At 38.5% G+C, this 19,960-nt stretch overlaps 2 protein-coding genes across 3 annotated transcripts in view; one reads left to right on the top strand and one right to left on the bottom strand.

The window, feature by feature from the left end:
* Positions 1-4,192, bottom strand: part of RABL3 (RAB, member of RAS oncogene family like 3) — a 43,731-nt gene extending 39,539 nt beyond the window's left edge. Inside the window, exon 1 of the mRNA XM_056109341.1 lies at positions 4,072-4,192. Coding sequence (XP_055965316.1) covers positions 4,072-4,117 — 46 coding nt within the window. The 5' untranslated portion in view covers positions 4,118-4,192. The remainder of the gene's footprint in view (positions 1-4,071) is intronic.
* An 89-nt stretch (positions 4,193-4,281) lies between these two features.
* GTF2E1 (general transcription factor IIE subunit 1) overlaps positions 4,282-19,960 on the top strand; it is a 66,948-nt gene continuing 51,269 nt past the window's right edge. For both annotated transcript variants that reach the window (XM_056109339.1, XM_056109340.1), the window contains exons 1-2: positions 4,282-4,392; positions 9,675-10,152. In XM_056109339.1, coding sequence (XP_055965314.1) covers positions 9,705-10,152 — 448 coding nt within the window. In that variant the 5' untranslated portion in view covers positions 4,282-4,392; positions 9,675-9,704. The remainder of the gene's footprint in view (positions 4,393-9,674; positions 10,153-19,960) is intronic.

Here is a 19,960-nt window from a genome sequence, read left to right as displayed (position 1 = left end):
ATACATTACTTACTTTAACATACATTAAAATATGTAGGTTAAATTTTGTAAGAAAAGTTTTTCTATAAATGGACTGTTACTGTGATTCATATATTGTATACAGTGAAATGTATCTTTGCCTACACAGCTGGTTCTAACTAAATGAGCTTTCTTCAACCTTTTCAGACCTATGGACTTGTCCTGTTCTATATACCAGTTGATGGATGAGCGTTAAAATTGTTAAAATCAAGGTAGCAGACCAGTGGTTTTCAATCTTTCTACACCTGTGGACCAGTGGTTGAAGAACACTGATCTAAGTAATTGTACTCATTCTCCCTCCTCATAAATCTTGAAGACTCAGTTCTTAAAGATTTGAGTCACAAAAAAATGACTCCACACATGTAGAACTCAGCATACCATGTACCATCTCTTTGGGTTGTTGTTGTAACTTGCATATTTTTCAACAGAGCATTTAAAACACGTCATTACACTTTTTACTGGCTCTGTTCATTGGCTTTATTTCCTTGGTCTAAGTTCTTTGAGATTTGGAATTGGTTTAACTCCATTTAAAAAAAATGTAGTTAAAAAAAAAAAAAGCTCCAGTATTCAGAACAGAGCCTTAACTGTATTTATTTATTGTATACTATTCACTTAGTATAGTATTTATTCATTCACAGAGTTTTCCATATTACAGAATCTTCAAAAATATTTTCCATATCTCAATAGTAGTCAGAGCAAAGAAACAACAATTTATGTAGCCAATCCCTAAATATTTAGAATTTAAAAAAACTTTTAACTATGCTTAAAAAATTTTGTTAATTTGAAAATTAAACTCTTTTTTTTCTTTTTTTAGTTTTTGGACCACACCCAGCGATACTCAGGGGTTATTCCTGGCTCTGTACACAGGAATTACTCCTCGCAGTGTTTGGAGGACCATATGGGATGCTGGGGATTGAACCTGGGTCAGGTGCGTGCAAAGTAAGTGCTTACCTGCTATACTATCTCCCCAGTCTCAAAATTAAACATTATTTAGTTGTACTCCAGAAGTGAAAGGAATATGTAAGCCGTGTAAATTTTTTTAAAGGTTCTGATATAGTGTCAACTTTCATCTAGTTATTCTGCCACCAACTATATAAAGCTGGTAGGTCTCTTCTACAGTATGTAGTTGATTTTTTTTTTGTCTTCGTTAATTTGATAAGAGAAAAAAGTGATATCTTGTTTTGGTTTGCAATTCTTTATATTCTGGTAAAGACAGATACAGTGATCATCTCTGCCTATTGGATATCTTTCCTCTATTATGAATTATCTATATATGTGTTGTCCCATTCACCTATTATACTTTAGTGTTAACACCTATATGACTGCTGCAGATACTGCCATTCATGTCACTGAATCAAATATTTTCTAAGATTTCCCTTTTGTTTTTTAATTTTTTTTCATACAAGCAGGATTTTTGGTACTCAAGCTTAGCTTTCTTTTTATTTATTGCATGACATCTGATATCTGTGACATTTAGAGCATATACATGGCTTTTGTGCCTCTAAGTTAGCATATGTTGCAGCCATAAATTTAAGACTAATCATCACTGTGCTGAATTTGAGATTCTAGTTAAGTTCAACTGTATCAGAATAAGCGTCTTCGTGCAGCAATTGTGTATGTGCTCCATTAATTAACTGCTTTGGTTGATAAGAGTTAGCTAACACTGAATGATCTCTAAACTGTAAGAACAATTTAAGTGCCAGAATAGTTAACAATTTCTTTAAAAATTATAGAAAGTTCTGAAATTATTTTCATCATAGGACTAAATTAGATAAAACGAAAGCACTAGATTTGATGGAAAGAGGAAGATGATGAAGAAGGCCCAATAAAATGAAATAAATACCAGTTTCAAATAGAGTGTAATGTGATAAGTTCTTCCCTTAATTCTGAAAGAATAGAAATGTGTATGTGCAAGATAGAGAGACATTCAGGATTCATTATCAAATCATCAAATATCTCTATGAGATACAAAACAGTGTCTTCAAAATTTCAAAGGGGAAATAAGCCTTTATTCAAAAGTAAAATTTGAAGTTTGAATACAAAGGCAGATACAGTGTAAGAAGCATATTCTAAAATAACAGAGAGTAAATAGTTTTTAAACAGGAAGTGATAAAAAATAAAAAGGCAATAACTGACTTTGAACACACACTATACATCAGTGAATGTTCAGTCAGTTTCGGGGTAAGCACAGCTATGTCTTGTGTTTTAACAACTAAATTAAAAGAACTGAAAAGAAAGCTTACTTATTACTTGGTCAATTTTCTACACTTAATGCAACACACAACTCAACCCTGTTAGGAATCACTGATTCCAAATTTAAAACAACAGAACTTAATATAGTAGCCTGGTCGGTAACCACAGGCAAGTGTTTTATTTTGGGTTTTAACTGAGCAGTTCCAGCAATGTGTAACATGAAAACAATATTAAATGCAATATAAAAGTAAAATATAGAAAAGAGAGGATGTCCAAGTCACAAATCATAAAGAACTGTACAAGTTCTTAATTTTAAATCAAAATTCTACTTATGGATACTTTTGCATCATCTCTTTAAACTGCCATTATTTTCCTAATGCATAACATACTGTGATTTATTAAACTAATTGCAGTAGCACTTCAAGTCAAAGAACTAAAGTCAGCATAAATTAATTACTTCCACAGAATTTCTAAATGCAACGTTTAAAGGTTATAATTCTTTCCATTTTTTGAGGGGGGAGAGAGAGAGAGAGAGAGAGAGAGAGAGAGAGAGAGAGAGAGAGAGAGAGAGAGAGAGAGAGTTTCAACAGTTTCAACCCCCTCCCCCCATTTGGAGCAGTTCTGCAAAGCTACTTTTCAACCCCCCCCCCCCCCCCCATATATCCTTCCCAACGTCAAGCTTCTGGAGCAATGCCAGTATTTTCAGCACACATTTCTCGAATTCAAAGGCCAACTTCAGAAAAGTCCATGTTTGAAACGTAAAATTATCAAATTCCAAGCCCTTAAGCATGGGAGAAAGATTGTGTTGAGAAAATATCGTGCTATTTGAGGGGCGAATGCGGACTTCTAGTTCTCAAATGTCAAAGACACTAAAACCATAACGAGTTTGAAATCTAGGATTAAACTGAGCTCAGCATTAGTTGCATCATAATTTGGCATTTATCTTAATCTCTACATCTCTTACAACCTGGAGTTTTCAACTAATACTAGAGCAAAACATTTAGAAGCCTCGCTGAAAGCAGAATTATTACCAAACTTTCGAGTCATAATATAATTTGACGCTTAAGTGCACAGATTCTGAGTTCAAACCGGTTCTATCATTCAAGCCCCTCAAGAATTTGCTCTTCTGCAAAATGGACTCATGCCATCACTGAGAGAACACATGAAACCACTTTGAAGCAACATCACTTCTAGTGTGTTCGGTTTCTTTTTCATTTCATTGTTTTTTTCATTTCATCATCCTATTATTCGTCGATTTGCCTCGAGCAGGCCCCAGTAACGTCTCCTTCATCCTAGCCCTGAGATTATATTCAAGGCTCTTTAGGAGAATGAGACCCATCATTGTTACTGGTATTTGGCATATTTGGTACGCCACGGGGAGTTTGCCAGACTCTGCCCTGTGGGCAGGCTACATTCGATAGCCTGCACGTTTATCCAAAGTAGGAATGCGATAAGATGTCATAAAAAGATGAATCTTTCTATGCCATCGGTTTCTTTATAAACAAAAAATCTATCACAGATACTAACTTCTGGAACCCTGACAGATGCCTAATATTCAGGATCTGTACATCTTTCCAAGACGAAGATTTTGCAACACAATCCAGGATAAGGTAACCCAGGAAACGAACGTGAACAGAGCCCAGAAGGCGGAGAGGGGCTGGACCGCCGCGACCCCCGCCCGCGCGACGCCACCGATTCGTCCGACAGAGCAAAGTCCTCTGGGAAGTGTAGTCTTTGGGTCTCGAAAGGGATTGCTGCCACAAGCCGACGAGCCGTTTGAGGGAATAAAGCAGTGTAGGGGGCAGGTGATCGGATAACTCGAAAGTGTCAGGAGCCCCAGCAGTGGCTTAAGTCGCTCACCTGAGTCTCCCAAGACCAGCACCTTCACCCGATCCAGGGACGCCATCTTGCCTTTGCCCGACCGGGGCTAACGCCCGTTCCTGGACCGTGGGCCAATCAGGCTGGGGCTGGGGGGCCGAACCTTCCATTCCATTGGCCAATGGCAGCGGGACAGTTTTGACTGACGGCTGATGGGCCGGCCAGGTTCATTGTAGCGGAGGTCTCCCCGGCCGGTCGCAGGAGTAAGACGTCTCCGTTGTCGCTCGAGTGGCGTGGCTCATTAAAGTCGATGGTTGAGGCTTGCAGGGAAGCTGTGGTGGGAGTGTTCGCCGGTCCGCCTGGGTAAACTCCGTTCCCTGTTCCTTGTACTCGGTTCCTCGGCTCGGCGTCGCATTTCTGCCCCTTCCCGTTGCCCTCTTCTCTCAGATTCTCTCGCCGAGGTCCTCCTCTCGGGCCTCCTCAGAACCACTGACCCAGGAGCGGCCCGTGTGCGGCCTCGGGTAGGACGGACACGGATGCGCTGAAGGTGGCACCTGGGTTTCTGGATGTAGGGTTCGGGGCCTGCAAGTGGGGAGGGTCAGGATGGCCGAGCCAGAGTCGTGGAGGGCGGCTGGCCCCGAGGGTTCGGGTACACGCCGCCTTCTGTAGGGAGGCGTGAGGAGAGCTTGCACTATGGTTCCCGAGGAAGCCGGCGAGGGGTGTGGAACCCAAGGGTTTCAGTAGAAAACTGGAACTCTCCCTGGGATCCCCTCGTCCAGCCCCGTTTCCTCTTCTTTGACAACCAGCTGTTAGCAAAGTTGTTAAGAATCAGGAATTTCCCCCTCTTTAAGACAATTTGAAGGTTGAGGTTCTTTTTTTCAGTCAGTGTCAGAATGGGGAGGAAGCTGGTATGGCGGGCATGTTGGCAGAACATGTGTGGAGGAAATCGCCTGAAAGTTTCAGAGGAACACGTGGCTAGCTGGCTCGCTTGCTGGGGTACTCATAAGTCATTGTGGAACAGGTGTAAGTCCCCGGCCTTAAGCAGGGAGAAAGTATATTCGCTTCAAAAGTGGCAAAATTGATGGAGCGTGTGAAAGGGGATGTGTCTCTGAAGTAATGTCACTGAGATGTAAGGAATAATTAGATAATGTGGAGAAACATGCTGCTCCCTCAGCTTAAAAGCAAAAGGGAGGAGTGAGCAGAGTGTGGTTCATGGAATTAGGAGAATCTCAGTGTGGCTGGATGTGAGTGTAGACAGTGCAGAGAGGGCATTCTTTTTTTGGACCCAGAGAGGGTATTCTTTTTTTTTTTTTTTCTCCATTTTGGATTTTGGCCACTGGAAACCATGCTCAGGGCTTATTTCTGGCTCAGCACTCAGGAATCACTCCTGGCCATGCTGGGGTATGGGATGCCCAGGGAGGGAATCTGCTTTGGGAATATGCAAAGGAAGGCCTTACAGACTACTATTTCCTATAAAAACAAACATAAAACAGGTGTTCTTCCCCAACTCTGCCCTGATGCACTGTAGTTCTTAAATGTTTGAAATATACTTCAGAACAAAAGCAGCTTTACCTTTAGTGCTCTGGAGCTGATTGGGGAGGTAGAACGAGGTTGGGACACGACTAATAGATTGTGATGCTAAAATGAAGAAACAGGACTACAGAGAGAATACTTGAGTTTGATTCCTGGCATTCCATGTGGTCCCCCAAACACAGCCTGGAGTAATTTCTGAGTGCAGAGCCAGTAATAGCCCCCGAGTAAAGCCAGTTGTCACCCCAAAACAAAAATTTTTAAAAGAAGATACAAGATTTAGCCCTCAAAATTCACTCATTCAAAGGTCCCCAGAGGCCATCCAAGCTGTTCTTCAGCTACTTCCCACCTAGGAACTTGTTTTCACCTTTTTTCTTCAGTATTGCCAGTTTTCAGGAGGTTAAAAGTTGAAAATTATGTGAAATCTAGAGTTTTAAATTCTGAAAGACAAATTCTGAAGCATTTTAGAGCATTTGCTGTTATTCTGGCAAAGGCAAATCAGAAATCTGTGACTTCAGTAATTTAAGAAATCCAGAGACTGAGTAAGGGATTCATCCGAGGTAGGTCACTGTGGAGGAGGAAAGATAGGAGGAGATTTTTAGAACGTAGAGATTTTTTAACTTCTTTCCTGAACTTTCAGTTGTTCAGCTACGTGCTAGGCATTTTCACAGTAATAATCTGTAACATTATAAAAGGCAAGTAGCTTAAAAGTATGTTCTTTATCCTTCCAAACCAGTTCCTCTTCAGATATTTCTCTTAGTAAAATTTTTTCTAGGAAGAATTCCACTGTCCCCAAACAGCTTTAAGTTGTTACTGGGTTATATATTACACTATGCTATTTTTTAAAGAGTAGAATATTTCAATATTACAAAATGAAGAGTTATGGAAATGGATGGTAGTGATAGTTGCACAGTGTTATGCATGTATTTAATAATACACTGAAATTTTAATAATGGGTAATGGGCTAATACTATGTTACATGTATTTTACCACAAAGATGGGGGAAAAGAGATATTTAAAAAAGTTATTACTGTGGTACCCCATTTCCTAGAGATTATAGAGTTCTTTTGGTTTTCTTATTGTAATAAATTATTTTCATCTCATCCTCTTAGAATATTTGTCTCTCTTCCTTAGTTTTGGTGTGATTACTATAGATCCTATTATTTTCTCAGTGCCTCCATCTTCACTAAATTCATTCATGTTGTAATAGTTTATAACCTGGGACCTTATGAATGCTGGTATTTACAGAACTTTCAATGTCAGTCCTAAATGCAGAACACTTTACATAAATAATCTCATTCCATACATTAACTCATGAGGAAAGCATTAATCACTTTGCGGGGCCGGGGGGGGGGGGGGACACCTCCCAGGAGTTCTCAGCCAATTGCTGGTTCAGTGTAAGGGTCCAATTCAGTGCTGTGAGGCACATCTGGTGTCAGGGATTACCTGGGCCACCTGTAACACTTGGAGGCTTCCAAGGCTCCATGTATCACTGGGACAGTATGTGGTGCAAGAAATAGAACCAGGATTGGCTCCATGCAATGCCTGCACCTTAACCCCTGTACTACCTATCTGGTCCCAGTCACTTTTAAATATATAAGGAAACAGGTTGGAGTATTTTTCAGGCTAAGAAATGGTGGACTGGGATACAAAACCCCAAACCATTAGACTTCAGAGTTCTCATGTCGCTCCCTTAAATCTTTAGGTCCCTATATATTTTTTGGGCAAGGAAACGCGTTGAATTTTAGGTGGAGACCTTTCCCATATCTGATGTGCAATGGGAGAATTTGTAATGCCAAACATCCAATTTGTCTGGTCAAAGAAATCTTTTAAATAAGATGAAGGCTAATCTGGCCTTCTAGACCTGCTGAAACTGAATCTCTGGGAATGGAGCCCAGGGAAGGTATTTTTAAGTAGTCCCCAGATGATTCTTTATAGGCAGGGTTGAGAATCAGTGATATGGAAAATGGAGTCTCTGGGGTGGAAGAACAGGGAGGGAATACAGTAGTAGCAGATAAGACTGGAATTGTAGGTTATTTTGAGTAGTATTCATCTTTTGATCTCTTGAATGTTTCTAAAGTCATTTATTTGTTTTATGTGCCCACTCCCTAGCATGTGAAACAGAAAACCAAAGCTTAATTCAAATAAAATGTATAGACAATTAGATAGAAGAACAAAGTGTGTCCCAGTAGTCTGCTATGTATTCTTTTGGCATTGAATCTAGACACTTGCTTAATAACCCTAGACTTAAAGTTATAGGAAGATTCTAAAAGCACGGGTTAGGTTAAGTGCTGTGCTGTAATTTCTTGTCATATGCCTGAGCATTTGGAGTCTGAAATAAATGCTTTATTATAACTAATTTTTCCTTTATGACATGTAGAACATTATATTCTTCCCAGATATGTATATATATTTTGGTTATTTAGAAATGTCTCTTAATACAATACTGGGATTTAAAGATATTTATTGTCAAGGTATTAAATTTGATAGTTAATAACCACGAATTTCAAATAGGAGTTTATTAGAATTAGTATTAATAATCGAATATGATCTCATTGAAATATTTCAGTGGAATGTTTGTTAAAAATTTCCCTGTGGTATAGACACATTTTACTTGAAATAGTCTGTGTGGACAGCCCTGCCAGTTTTAATTTGGGACATAATAAGTTGATCTGAAACTCTGTGTTAACAAGTCCTTCCTAAGTATATTACTTATATTCTCATTTACTCATTACAACAATGTAATGAGTATTGAAATAGTTATTGTTTCTCAAAGAGTAAAGTGTGATTGACTAACTCTGAATTCCAAAGCCTAGACTTTTTGACACTACATGTAAATCTTATTTATTTTTTCCTATTTTGTTTGTTCGTTTGGGGGCCACAACCATCTGTGCTCAGTGCTTACTCCTGGATTCATGCTCAGGGATCGAACCTGGGCCAGCCATATGCAAGGCAAAGGTGCTACTCACTCAGGCCCCAACTACATGTAAATTTTAGTCCCTATGTTAGTTTGGGCTTCTTTTGCTTCTGCTTTGCCCCCGTAATTCTGGAATTTAAGGATATTTTACACTGTTTTCCCCCTTTCTTTTTTAATTTGTATGCTGTTTACTTAATTGGTTGTCTAATATAACTTTATAAGGTTGTTAAAGCTCTTAGAATCTTAATGCTAATTTCTTTCAGATTTATTATAGTAATTTCTCCAAACACCCAACTGGTGATTACTTATGTGTTTATTAGGAGACTATGTAAAGTATCTTAGTAGAAAATTTTTACTCAACAAAAGTAGTAAAGACACTATTAAGAATATGCCAGCTGCTAATTTCTCAGGGTTTTCAGCATTCCCAAAGATCTGTTTCATTAAGAATAGAAGAATTTGGGGGCCGGAACAATGATAGGCAATAGGGTGTTTGCCTTTCACTCAGTGGAGCCGGGTTCGATCTCCATTATCCTCTGTGGTCTCCCGAGTACTGCCAGTAATAATTTCCTGAGTGCAGAGCTAGGAGAAATCCCTGAGCATTGCCGATGTGACCCAAAAGCTAAAAAGTGTGCTTCTCCCTCCCCCCCCCAAAAAAAAGAATATAAGAGTTTGTGGCACAGCTTTACAACAGGTAGGATGCTTGCCTTGCATGCAGCCCATTAGGGTTCAGGTTTGGCACGCCGTATGGTTCCTCTAGCCTCGCCAGGAGTGATGCCTACTCAGGCTCAGAGCCAATGGGTGTGACTCAAAAAACCAAAAAATAAATAATAGCAACAACAAAAATATAAAAGATTTCACTTACCTTTTCGTTTTTCTTTCTGATTTAAGGTAGGCGTGGCATATTGTTATGAGCAGTAGATTACTTTTTGCAGTCATGCATACTATAAATCATGAAAGTAACCATTTTAGAAACAGCCTTTTTGGGTATAATATTTTTGTGTACTCTTGTTCTCTATTAAATACTTTGACTTTATAGTGCTTAAAACAAATTCTGAGTATTTTTGTAGCACTGTAAAGATGGTGGTGCTGCAAACGAAGGAGTGACTATTTTGGATTTTAAAATGTCCATTAATGATTATCAATGATTGCAGTGTCCTGTAGCCTGTTTGATCATCTCTCCTTTCTCCCCTGAATTCAGTATATCAAAAGGTGAAGTTTGCTGCTCAAGATGGCAGACCCAGATGTTCTCACCGAGGTTCCTGCCGCACTGAAGAGATTAGCCAAGTATGTAATTCGTGGGTTTTATGGCATTGAACATGCCTTGGCTTTGGACATCTTGATCCGAAACCCCTGTGTGAAAGAGGAGGATATGCTGGAGCTACTCAAGTTTGACAGGAAGCAGCTTCGTTCAGTTTTGAATAATTTAAAGGGAGACAAGTTCATCAAATGCAGAATGAGAGTGGAGACTGCTGCAGATGGGAAAACTACTCGCCATAATTACTACTTCATTAACTATCGCACTCTTGTTAATGTGGTAAAATACAAGTTGGATCACATGAGAAGGAGGATTGAAACTGATGAGAGAGATTCCACCAATCGGGCTTCCTTCAAATGTCCTGTTTGTAGTAGTACTTTTACAGACTTAGAAGCTAATCAGCTCTTTGAACCCATGACAGGTAAGATTTTTCTAATATATGAGTCATCCTAGTAATTTTTATTTATTGTTTATTGGAGGGACACATCCAGCAGGGCTCGGGATATTTTCAGCTATGTAGTTGGGGGTATCTCCTGGCAATGCTGTTTGGACCAGGTGGATTAAACCTAAGAAAATAAATGCTCAATAGTCCTTACAAATAGCGCTCTGATCCTCCAATAACTTTTAAAATTAAATATCTATTCTTTTACGTTAATTCATGTAATTTTCTAAGATGTTTAAAAATTGATTTATGAAGCTGTTTATAATAGAATCGTTTCAGGCATGCAGTGTTGCAACACCAGTATCACCCTCAGTGGGATTCATTTAATATTTAAATGAATATTTTATAATATGTCATTATAAAAATGAATAGTTTGATATGTCATTATATAGACATATATAGTCTTACTGTCATGTTTGACTGTCATGCTACTTCAGAAAGTTTTGCAAAGCCTTTTTCTTTCATAAGAGAGTATACTCATTAATTGTTCTCTCACCTGTGACTAACCTATCTTTGCCACCACCCCACCCCTTATTTATAGCTGCAGTTTGATCTGAACAGTTGACTTCTATCACTTGATGCTATTCTGACAACTTAGGTTTAACCTTTCTTTTCACCAAATATTTGAGTGTCTCTGTACCAGATACTACCAGCTAGTTATAATACATTGTGTTTGAATGACTTTATAGGTAGGTGTACAAAATGCTATCAGGAGAACTTAACTAGGACACCAAATCTGAATTTATTTATTTTTTACATTTAAGATTAAAATATATTTTAAGGCACCTTGATTTATGTAGATATTCATAGTTGAGTTTCAGCTGTACAGTGTTCTAACACCAATCCCCCCACCATTGTTGACTTCCCTCCACAGTGTCCACAGGTTCCCTCCCACCTATGTGACTGCCTCCTTGAAAGGAGGCAGTTTTTTTTTGGGGGGGGGGTTGCTCTTTGGGTCACACCTGGCGATGCTCAGGGGTTACTCCTGGTTCTGCACTCAGGAATTACTCCTGGCGGTGCTCAGGGGACCCTATGGGATGCTGGAAATCGAACCTGGGTTGGCCGCATGCAAGGCAAACGCCCTACCCGCTGTGCTATCACTCCAGCCCCCGAACGGCATCTTTTAAAGTTTGATTGTTGTAGTTTGGATTTCATGCTTGCAGTATTGTTGACTCGGTAGTTTAGATATACTATATGCTACATATATTATATACTGCATATATATGCATACATGTATATACATAGATATACACACACACACACACAGACACACACTACACTTTTACGCCACCTATGTGCCCAAAGCCCCTTACCCCTATTACTTCCCATCTGTCTTTTCTTTCTTCTCTTGATTTCTTTCCTTCCTTATTCACATTTTGTAATCTTGGGTTAAGGGTAATATCGCTATCCCCTTTTGTTACCTTTCATTCCCTCTTTCTTTATCCTATATACTACAGATAAGTGAGATCATCTGGTATTTTTCCTTCTTCTATCTTACTTCAAATAACATGATATCTTCTAGTTCCTTGCAGGTTACAGCAAATTGTATGACTTCACTGTTCCTTGTAGCCGCGTAGTATTCCATTGTGTATATATTCTTTTATTTTTTACATGTCAGTTGATTCTGTGTCCTTGCTGTTGTGCTGGATGCTACAATGAATAACCTTGTGTATAATTCTTTTTGAATGGATGTTTTAGTGTATTGGGAGTAGATACCAAGAAGTGGAATTACTGGGTCACATGGCAGCTCTTAGTCTTGCTTTTCTGATAAACCTCCCTACTGTTTTCCATAGGGTTTGATTTGTTGAAGGCCTTGGTAAGAAGGTAAATAGCAGCTCAGACCTAAGATGTAAGCAAAAGTTAGCTAGGTACAGTAGGAGGGGCATTTTTTTTCACAAGTTCGTGAATGAATAGTTTCATGATTATTGATTAAGGGTAGAGACTTGGCAGGTGTGTGTGCCTGTGTGTGTATATATTTAAATAATTCTATAGTTTTAATAATTTTTCTTATCAACATAGAAATCTTCAAATTATGTGCTTCTAAAATATGTCTAGTATAAGTAGGAGAAACTTTGAAGCCTGGCTGTATAATGATATCATTATTTTGTTTTTTTGTTTGTAAAATGGAAAAGAGAACTAATTTTGCAATTACTTCATGGATCATTTTTGTATTTCTTTAGAGTTGAAAATGTAGAGAAAGTATCCATGCTGTTAAATTAGATTATCTTTGTTGTGGCTGAAATCAAAGATATTGATTATGTTTAGTTAATAGATTTGCCTGTTATAAAAGCTACCTGAAAAATATAATAAAAAGTTTTACACATGGAACATTTTTTGTAAAAAAATTGCACATATTTGTTTAATTTTCAAATTTTTGTTTACATTTTAAAAAATTTTAGTGTTAATTTTTAAAAATTATTTTAGTCCCAATATCATTTATTTATTTACTATAAAACAAACATTTTGGATGAAAAGTCATCTAAAGAATTTACATTAAAATTTTTTAATTAGGCTGAACTTTTTTTTTTTTAAAAGGATTTAGCCTAGAGAAATCGTGGTTACAAGAAAATCTTAACCATACTTAGTATACGAATTACTTGAGTGTGGTATGGAGGAGAGCTATAGAGTATATCTGAAACTCTTAAAGATTCAAAACATGATTTTTTGCTGTTCACTCCAGATTTTTTAAAGGAACTCTGGGTTTTGGTTTTGTGATTCTCTACGGATATTATTGTTACACTGGTCATCTTCATCACTCTTGACTGCAATGGAAGGTGTTATCCAGTCCCTCAGCAAGAGTAATCTACAGTAATGTGCTTCTACATTTATGTGTCATTTGATTCTTTTTTACTTTCATATAATTTTCTAACAGGAATTTATGTCTGTATGTATTTAGGTGCTGGTGATCCACAGTGCCCGTTTGAACTTCACCTAGGATTAGCCTCTGAATGAAACTAGTTATAATCAATAAGTGGTTTAACACCCAAAACAATCACAGTAATTTAAATCAGGGAGTTGAGATATGGTAGGGGCCATGAAAGCATTTTATGAAAGAGAATTAAAACTTAAATATTTGTTTTGAGGCCAGGCAAAAACTGTGTTTAGCATGATAAAAAAGTTTCTGGGGAAACCTAATGAAAAAAGAGTTTTCAGGGGAACAAGAATTAGTATGTCATTACCTTGCTATCACTCAGAAAATGGCATCCAGATTAACTAGGTAACTTAACTGCTGATTAATTTCCTATATTGAAGCATACGATACCATGAAAATTATTTAATCTTTGAGATTGCTCATTCTGAGAATGTACTTGCCTCTTGATTATAATTTGATTTTTCTTTGGGACTTTAAGGAAAGAATTGGGTGATATTAGGTCCTAGTATATGTTTCAGTTATAGATACAATAGTGTTAAAGTACATGATTTTGATGTACAAAGATACTGTCCCTCACTACTTCCAAAGTGCCCAAGATCCTTCACCAGTGTCTTTAAGTTACATCTAGTTTACCTCTTTACTGCCTTTATTACCTTTATTTACTGCCTTATTACTGCCTTTATTACCCTTCCCACTCTCCTACTGCTTGGTAATCAGTTTTGTAATCCAAGACCAAGGATTTGTCATAGTTCTCCTTGGTTTGTGTCTTACAATATCATAGATGAGAAATCATCTGATATTTCTCCTTCTACCTCTGACTTGGGCTGGAGCAATAGCATAGCTTGTAGGGCGTTTGCCTTGCACACAGCCAACCCGGGTTCAATTCTTCTGCCCCTCTTGGAGAGCTCGGCAAGCTACTGAGAGTATCCCGCCCTCACAGCAAAGCCTGGCAAGCTACCTGTGACGTATTCAATATGGCAAAATCAATAACAACAAATCTCACAATTTGTTGTGAGACGTTACTGGTACCCTCTGGAGCAAATTGATGAACAGTGGGAGGACATTGCTACAGTGCTACCTCTGACTTACTTTGCTTGACATGATCCCATCCAGCTCTATTCAGAATTTCATCTTTTTTGTTTTGTGTGTTTTTTGTTGGGGGAGTGGGGTGCGGGGGAACTCCTGGCAGTGCTAAGGCAAATTCTTGCCTTTTGTACTGAGGATCATGCCTGGTGGGGAGATGTGTTTCTGGGCACTGGGGCTCCACCTACCTTTCCTTCACACCTTGGCCAGGCTCTGGACAGAAAGTCTCAGACTTGGGACCCCAAGGGCTCATTCCTCTCCAACTGTAGCCCCTAGATCAGGGAGCCATACTGTTTGTCAGTTCTAATTCTCTGCACCCAAAACAAGCAATCATATGAGATTATTTCAGAACACACTCTTCATATTGAACCCAGTGGATGCAACGACCATACTTCACTAACCTTATACAGTCTTATATCATATTCAGTTAAACAGAGTGACTAATTCAGTACTACCTTGCGATAGTCTAGTAACACTACATAGTCAAGGAAATAATCTAAACAGCAGAGGTATAATCAGTAGCCCTCTGGTATAAACAACTGAACATAGGAGTTCTTAAGTAACTGGGAATCTGAACCTCCAACTTTAACCCACATAAAACTCAAAGTACAATTGGGAACCTAAAGGACCCATCTGCTGTATCGGACAGAGATAGAAACCTAGGCAAATCCTCAAGCCTATTAAAAACTGTTAAAAGTGGTCAATGAGGACCTGAAATCAACACTCACCACATTGGCTATTGAAATTAAGCAAGCATCGGACAGTGAAATTAAACAATCACTAGAGGAGAAATTTAGAAAATTCAAAGAAGAACTAATACAGAGGATGACAAATTCCTTACAAAATGAACTGGAGGAACTAAAGAACACAATAACAAGTCATAGCAAAATTGCACAGCAAAAGGAAGAAAATAAAAACTGGAGCAAAATCAATGATATAGAAATCAAGAAAGCAATGCAAAAAATTAATAAAACCAGAAGCTAGTTCTTCAAAAGAATAAATTAGATAGACAAACCTTTGGCTACACTCAGAAAGAAAAAAGGAAAAAGTGCTCAAATAGCATTAGGAATGAAGGAGGAGAAATTAACAGCAGAATTCTAAAAAATCCAAGACATCATGAGAGCTTACTATGAACAATACTCAGTTAAATTGGAGAACTTAGAAGAAATGGGAAGATTCTTAGAAACATGTAATCTCCCAAAACTGAATGAAGAGGAAATAGAAAGCCTGAACCGGTCAATCACAGGCAGTTAAAACAGGAATCAAGAGTCTCCCCTAAAATAAAATTCGTCAACCAGATAGGTTTACTGGTGCATTTTATCAAACCTTTAGAGTTTAAAGTTTATAAACCAACTACTGTTGATCCTTAAGTTCCAAAAAAAAAAAAAAAAATCTGAGAAACAGGAATTCTTCCTACCCTGTCTACGAAGCTAATATTGCATTATTACCCAAAGTAGAGACATTTCTAAAAAGGAAAACTTCAGACCCAATCCTGTAACTGAATCCAGTAGCATATACAGAAAATCATACACCACGATCAAGTGGAATTTATACCAGATATGCAAGAATGATTTAATATAGAGCACTAGCACAGCAGGTAGGGCATTTGCCTTGCACCCGGCCGACCCGGGTTCGATTCCTTTGCCCCTCTCGGAGAGCCCGGCAAGCTATCAAGAGTATCTCGCCCGCACGGCAAAGCCTGGCAAGCAACCCGTGACGTATTCGATATGCCAAACAGTAACGAGTCTCACAATGGAGACGTTACTGGGCCCGCTCGAGCAAATCGATGAACAGCGGGAGGACAGGACAGTGCTACAGTGCAATGAACATAATATACCACATCAGTAAAAGGAAAGATAAAAATTATAAAATCATATCAGTTGATGCAGAGAAAGCTTTTTACAAGATCCAACATCTATTTATGATAAAACCCCTCAGCAAAATAGGAGTGGAAGAGATCTTCAAGATAGTTAAGGCTTTCTATAACAAGACCACAGCACATATTAATGGTGGAAAACTGAAAGTATTCTCACCTCAATCAGGTGCAAGACAAGGATGTCCACTGTGTCTTCTCATTCAATATTGTATTAGATGTCTTAGCAGTAGTAGTCAGTCAAGAGAAGGAAATCAAACAGGTTAAAATTGGAAAAGATGTCAAATTGTCTTTATTTGCAGATGACATTGTATATATAGAAGACCCCAAAGAGTTCACAAAATAACTTATAAACCAATACAGCAAAGTGGCTGCTACAAAATCAGTACTCAGAAAGGAGCTGTGTTTTTATATACAAATAATCAGAAGAGGAAGAGATCAAAAACTCCATCCCATTTAAGATAGTGTACCAAAGCATCAAGCACCTAGGAATCAACTGAATGAAAGAGGTGAGAACATTATACTATGAAAACTTCAAAACACTCGAGAAAAAAATTGAAGATCTTAGGAAAGGGATTGTGGATGGGAAGAATCAATATTGTCAAAATTACCATCTTACCTAAACTACTCTATTGATTCAGTCAATCCTTATCCAGATTCAAATAACATTTTTCAAGGAGAACAGGTCATTATAAAGTTTGTGGAATCATAAAAGTGCCCTCCTGCCAAAACCATTCTGAAAAACAAGAAACTGGGAGGCATTTCACTACTTGAAGCTATACTTAAAGCCATTGAGTTTAAAACACTGTGGTATTGGAACAAAGAAAGACTCTCTGGTTCAGAATAGACTATCTGAGGATAAGCACCCTTACGTATATGGTCAATGAATTTTTCACAAAGGTGTGAAGAGCATGAAATAGAATAAAGACAGCCTTTTCAGCAAATGGTATGAGAATTGGATAAGCATATGCAAGAAATTAAAGCTGGATCACATCTCACACCTTGCACAAAAGTCAACTCAGTGGGTCAAAGACTTGAGATCAGATATGAATCTATAAAGTCCATTGAGGAAAACATAGAATGTTCTAAGACCTAGACTTCAAAGGGGTCTTTATGATAAGGATGCCATTTGCAAAGCTACAGAATCAAAACTAAACAAATGGGATTATATCAGACTAAAAAGTTTCTGTAGCACAGCAGGTAGGGCGTTTGCCTTGCACGCGGCCAACATGGCCGACCCGAGGTCGATTCCTCCGCCCCTCTCGGAGAGCCCGGCAAGCTACCGAGAGTATTCGATATGCCAGACACAGTAACAACAAAGTCTCCAATGGAGACGTTACTGGGCCCGCTCGAGCAAATCGACGAACAACGGGAGGGCCTTTACCTTTTACCTTTACCTTAAAAAGTTTCTGTATGCAAGAAGAAACCTGGGCTAAAACTAAATGATAACTCAGTGGCAGAAAATATTTGCACTCAACACATCAGATAAAGGCTTGATGTTTAGTATATATAATGTTCACAAAGATCAACAATATCAAAAAAAATCTTAAATCCCCATCTGAAAATAGGGAAAGGAAATGAACAGACACCTCTCTGAGGAAGATCAGTGGATGGCCAACAGGCACATGAAAAAGTGCTCATCATCATTTATCATTTGAGAAATCCAACTCAGGACAACAATGAGGTATCTTCATATACTAGTGAGAATGGCATGTATCAGAAATACTGGGAAAAATTTGGTGGGGATGTGGTAAAAAAGGAACCCTCATCTACTGCTGGTTGAAATGTCATCTGGTCCAACCCCTATGGAAAACAGTATTATAGGGTAACAAACTCAGAATTGAGCTTCCATTTACCCAGCAGTTCCACTTTTGGTATCTATTGTCAGATCAGAAAAAACATTCATTCAAAAGAACTTCGGTGCATAGCTAAAATTTGGAATCAACCTAAATGTCCAATGACAGATCAGTGGATCATAAAGATATGTTATATATACAACAGGATACTACACACTATAAGGAATGATGAAATCATACCACTAGCTGCAATGAATAAATGAAATGAAACTGAAAGACATCATGTTAAATGAAGTAAGCCAGAAGAAGGAGGATAAACACAGGATGATATCACTTATATGTGGTACATAGAATAACTGGATGTGGAAATGCAGTGTTTTAAAGGGGGAGCGGGATACCTAGATCATCCTTGGCCTCAGAAAAGTAAAGAAATATTGGAGGGGAGGAGAAAAGACAAATGAGAAGCAATGGAGAGTAGGTCGTGGAACTGAGGTGCAAAGGTGGTGTTAAGTAATGATAGAGTCAAATATACAAACCACAGAGTCAAGACTGAAATCAATGCCACTCAATGGCTCTTTTGCAAACCACAGCACCCAAAAGGAGAGAGAGAACAAAAGGAAATGCCCTGCCACAGAGGCTGGGGGGGATGGGGGGATCGGAGGGATACTGGGATTCGTGGTGGTGGAAAATGGGCACTGGTGAAGGGATGGGTAGTTAGTCATGTATAATTGAAACCCAAGCACAAAAATTTGTAAGTCTACAACTATACCTCTTGGTTTGTCACTAATAAAAATTTAAAAAAAAAAAAGACTGAAATCAAGAGACCCAAACATTAACAACTAAACTTATGTCTGTCAAGAGGGCAGGCTAGGGACTGGACTTGCGGGAGGGAACCTGTGAACATTGATGGAGGGAAGTTGACACTGGTGTTGGGATTGGTGCTGCAATATTGTATGTCTAAAAATCAACTGTGAATAACCCATAAATCACAATACTTGAACAAAATTTTAAAAAGTTCACAGGTCCTGTAAAGTCATTTTAGGGATTGTGGTTTTATTGTGGGTAAAATTAAAATTGTTAAGTATTTAAATAGTTCAGGAATCCTTTTTACTAAATTTATCTGGACACCTTGGAATGTTATTTTTAAATTAACTTAGAAGTAAGTAAATTTTTTTTTTGTAATCCGTTTTTTTTATTTTTATTATTTTTTTTTATCATTTTTTTTTATTAGTGAAACACCATGAAGTACACTTATAGACTAATAAATTTTTGTGCTTGGGTTTCAGTTATACAATGATCAAGTACCCATCCCTCCACCAGTGCCCATCCTCCCCCACCACGGGTCCTAGCATCCCTCCCACCCCCCATCCCCCCCGTCCCACCCTGCCGCTGTGGCAGGGCATTCCTCCCTGTTCTCTCTCTCTTCTTTTGGGTACTGTGTTTTGCCAGAGAGGCATTGAGTGGCAGTCATGTTTGGTCTATAGACCACTTTTAGCATGTCTCTCCCACCCTGGGAGGGTCTTCACAACACCCTTTATTTGGTGCTCTCTTCTCTATCTGAGCTTCCTTCTCACCTAGCACATGTGGCTGGCCTTCAAGTCATGGAGCTAAATTCCTGGTACTAATCTGAGCCCTTCCTGGGTGTTAGTCTCCCGTTTTGTTGCTTTATGTTCCCCAGATGAATGCAATCTTTCTGTGTCTATCCCGCTCTTTCTGACTCATTTCGCTTAACATGATAGAAGTAAGTAAATTTTTAAAAAATAGGACATACGGGGCTGGAGCAATAGCACAGCGGGTAGGGCGTTTGTCTTCCATGTGGCTGACCCGGGTTCGATTCCCAGCATCCCATATGGTCCCCCAAGCTGCCAGGAGTAACTCTAGAGTGCATGAGCCAGGAGTAACCCGTGTGCATCGCGGGGGGTGTGACTCAAAAAGAAAAAATAAAATAGAACTTATATGTATTTAATAAAATCTTTGAAATAGGGATTCAGACATTGTTTTCTAGGTCACCTTACCAATATATGTATGTCAGGATTCTCATACACAAGCTTGTGTTTATGCTTTAGAGTTTGAAGAAACTTACAAAGTAAAATAAAAATCTAGGCTCTCAGATTTCTAAAATGTGATTTAACATGTTTTGTGTGATTCTATGGGAAAAGCTTA

Source organism: Sorex fumeus, unplaced genomic scaffold (assembly GCF_029834395.1).
Source record: "Sorex fumeus unplaced genomic scaffold, SorFum_2.1 ptg000265l, whole genome shotgun sequence".
In the NCBI taxonomy this organism is placed as follows: Eukaryota; Metazoa; Chordata; class Mammalia; order Eulipotyphla; family Soricidae; genus Sorex; species Sorex fumeus.
Note: the sequence above shows the minus strand (reverse complement) of the source record. Positions and strands in the feature narration are given on the sequence as shown.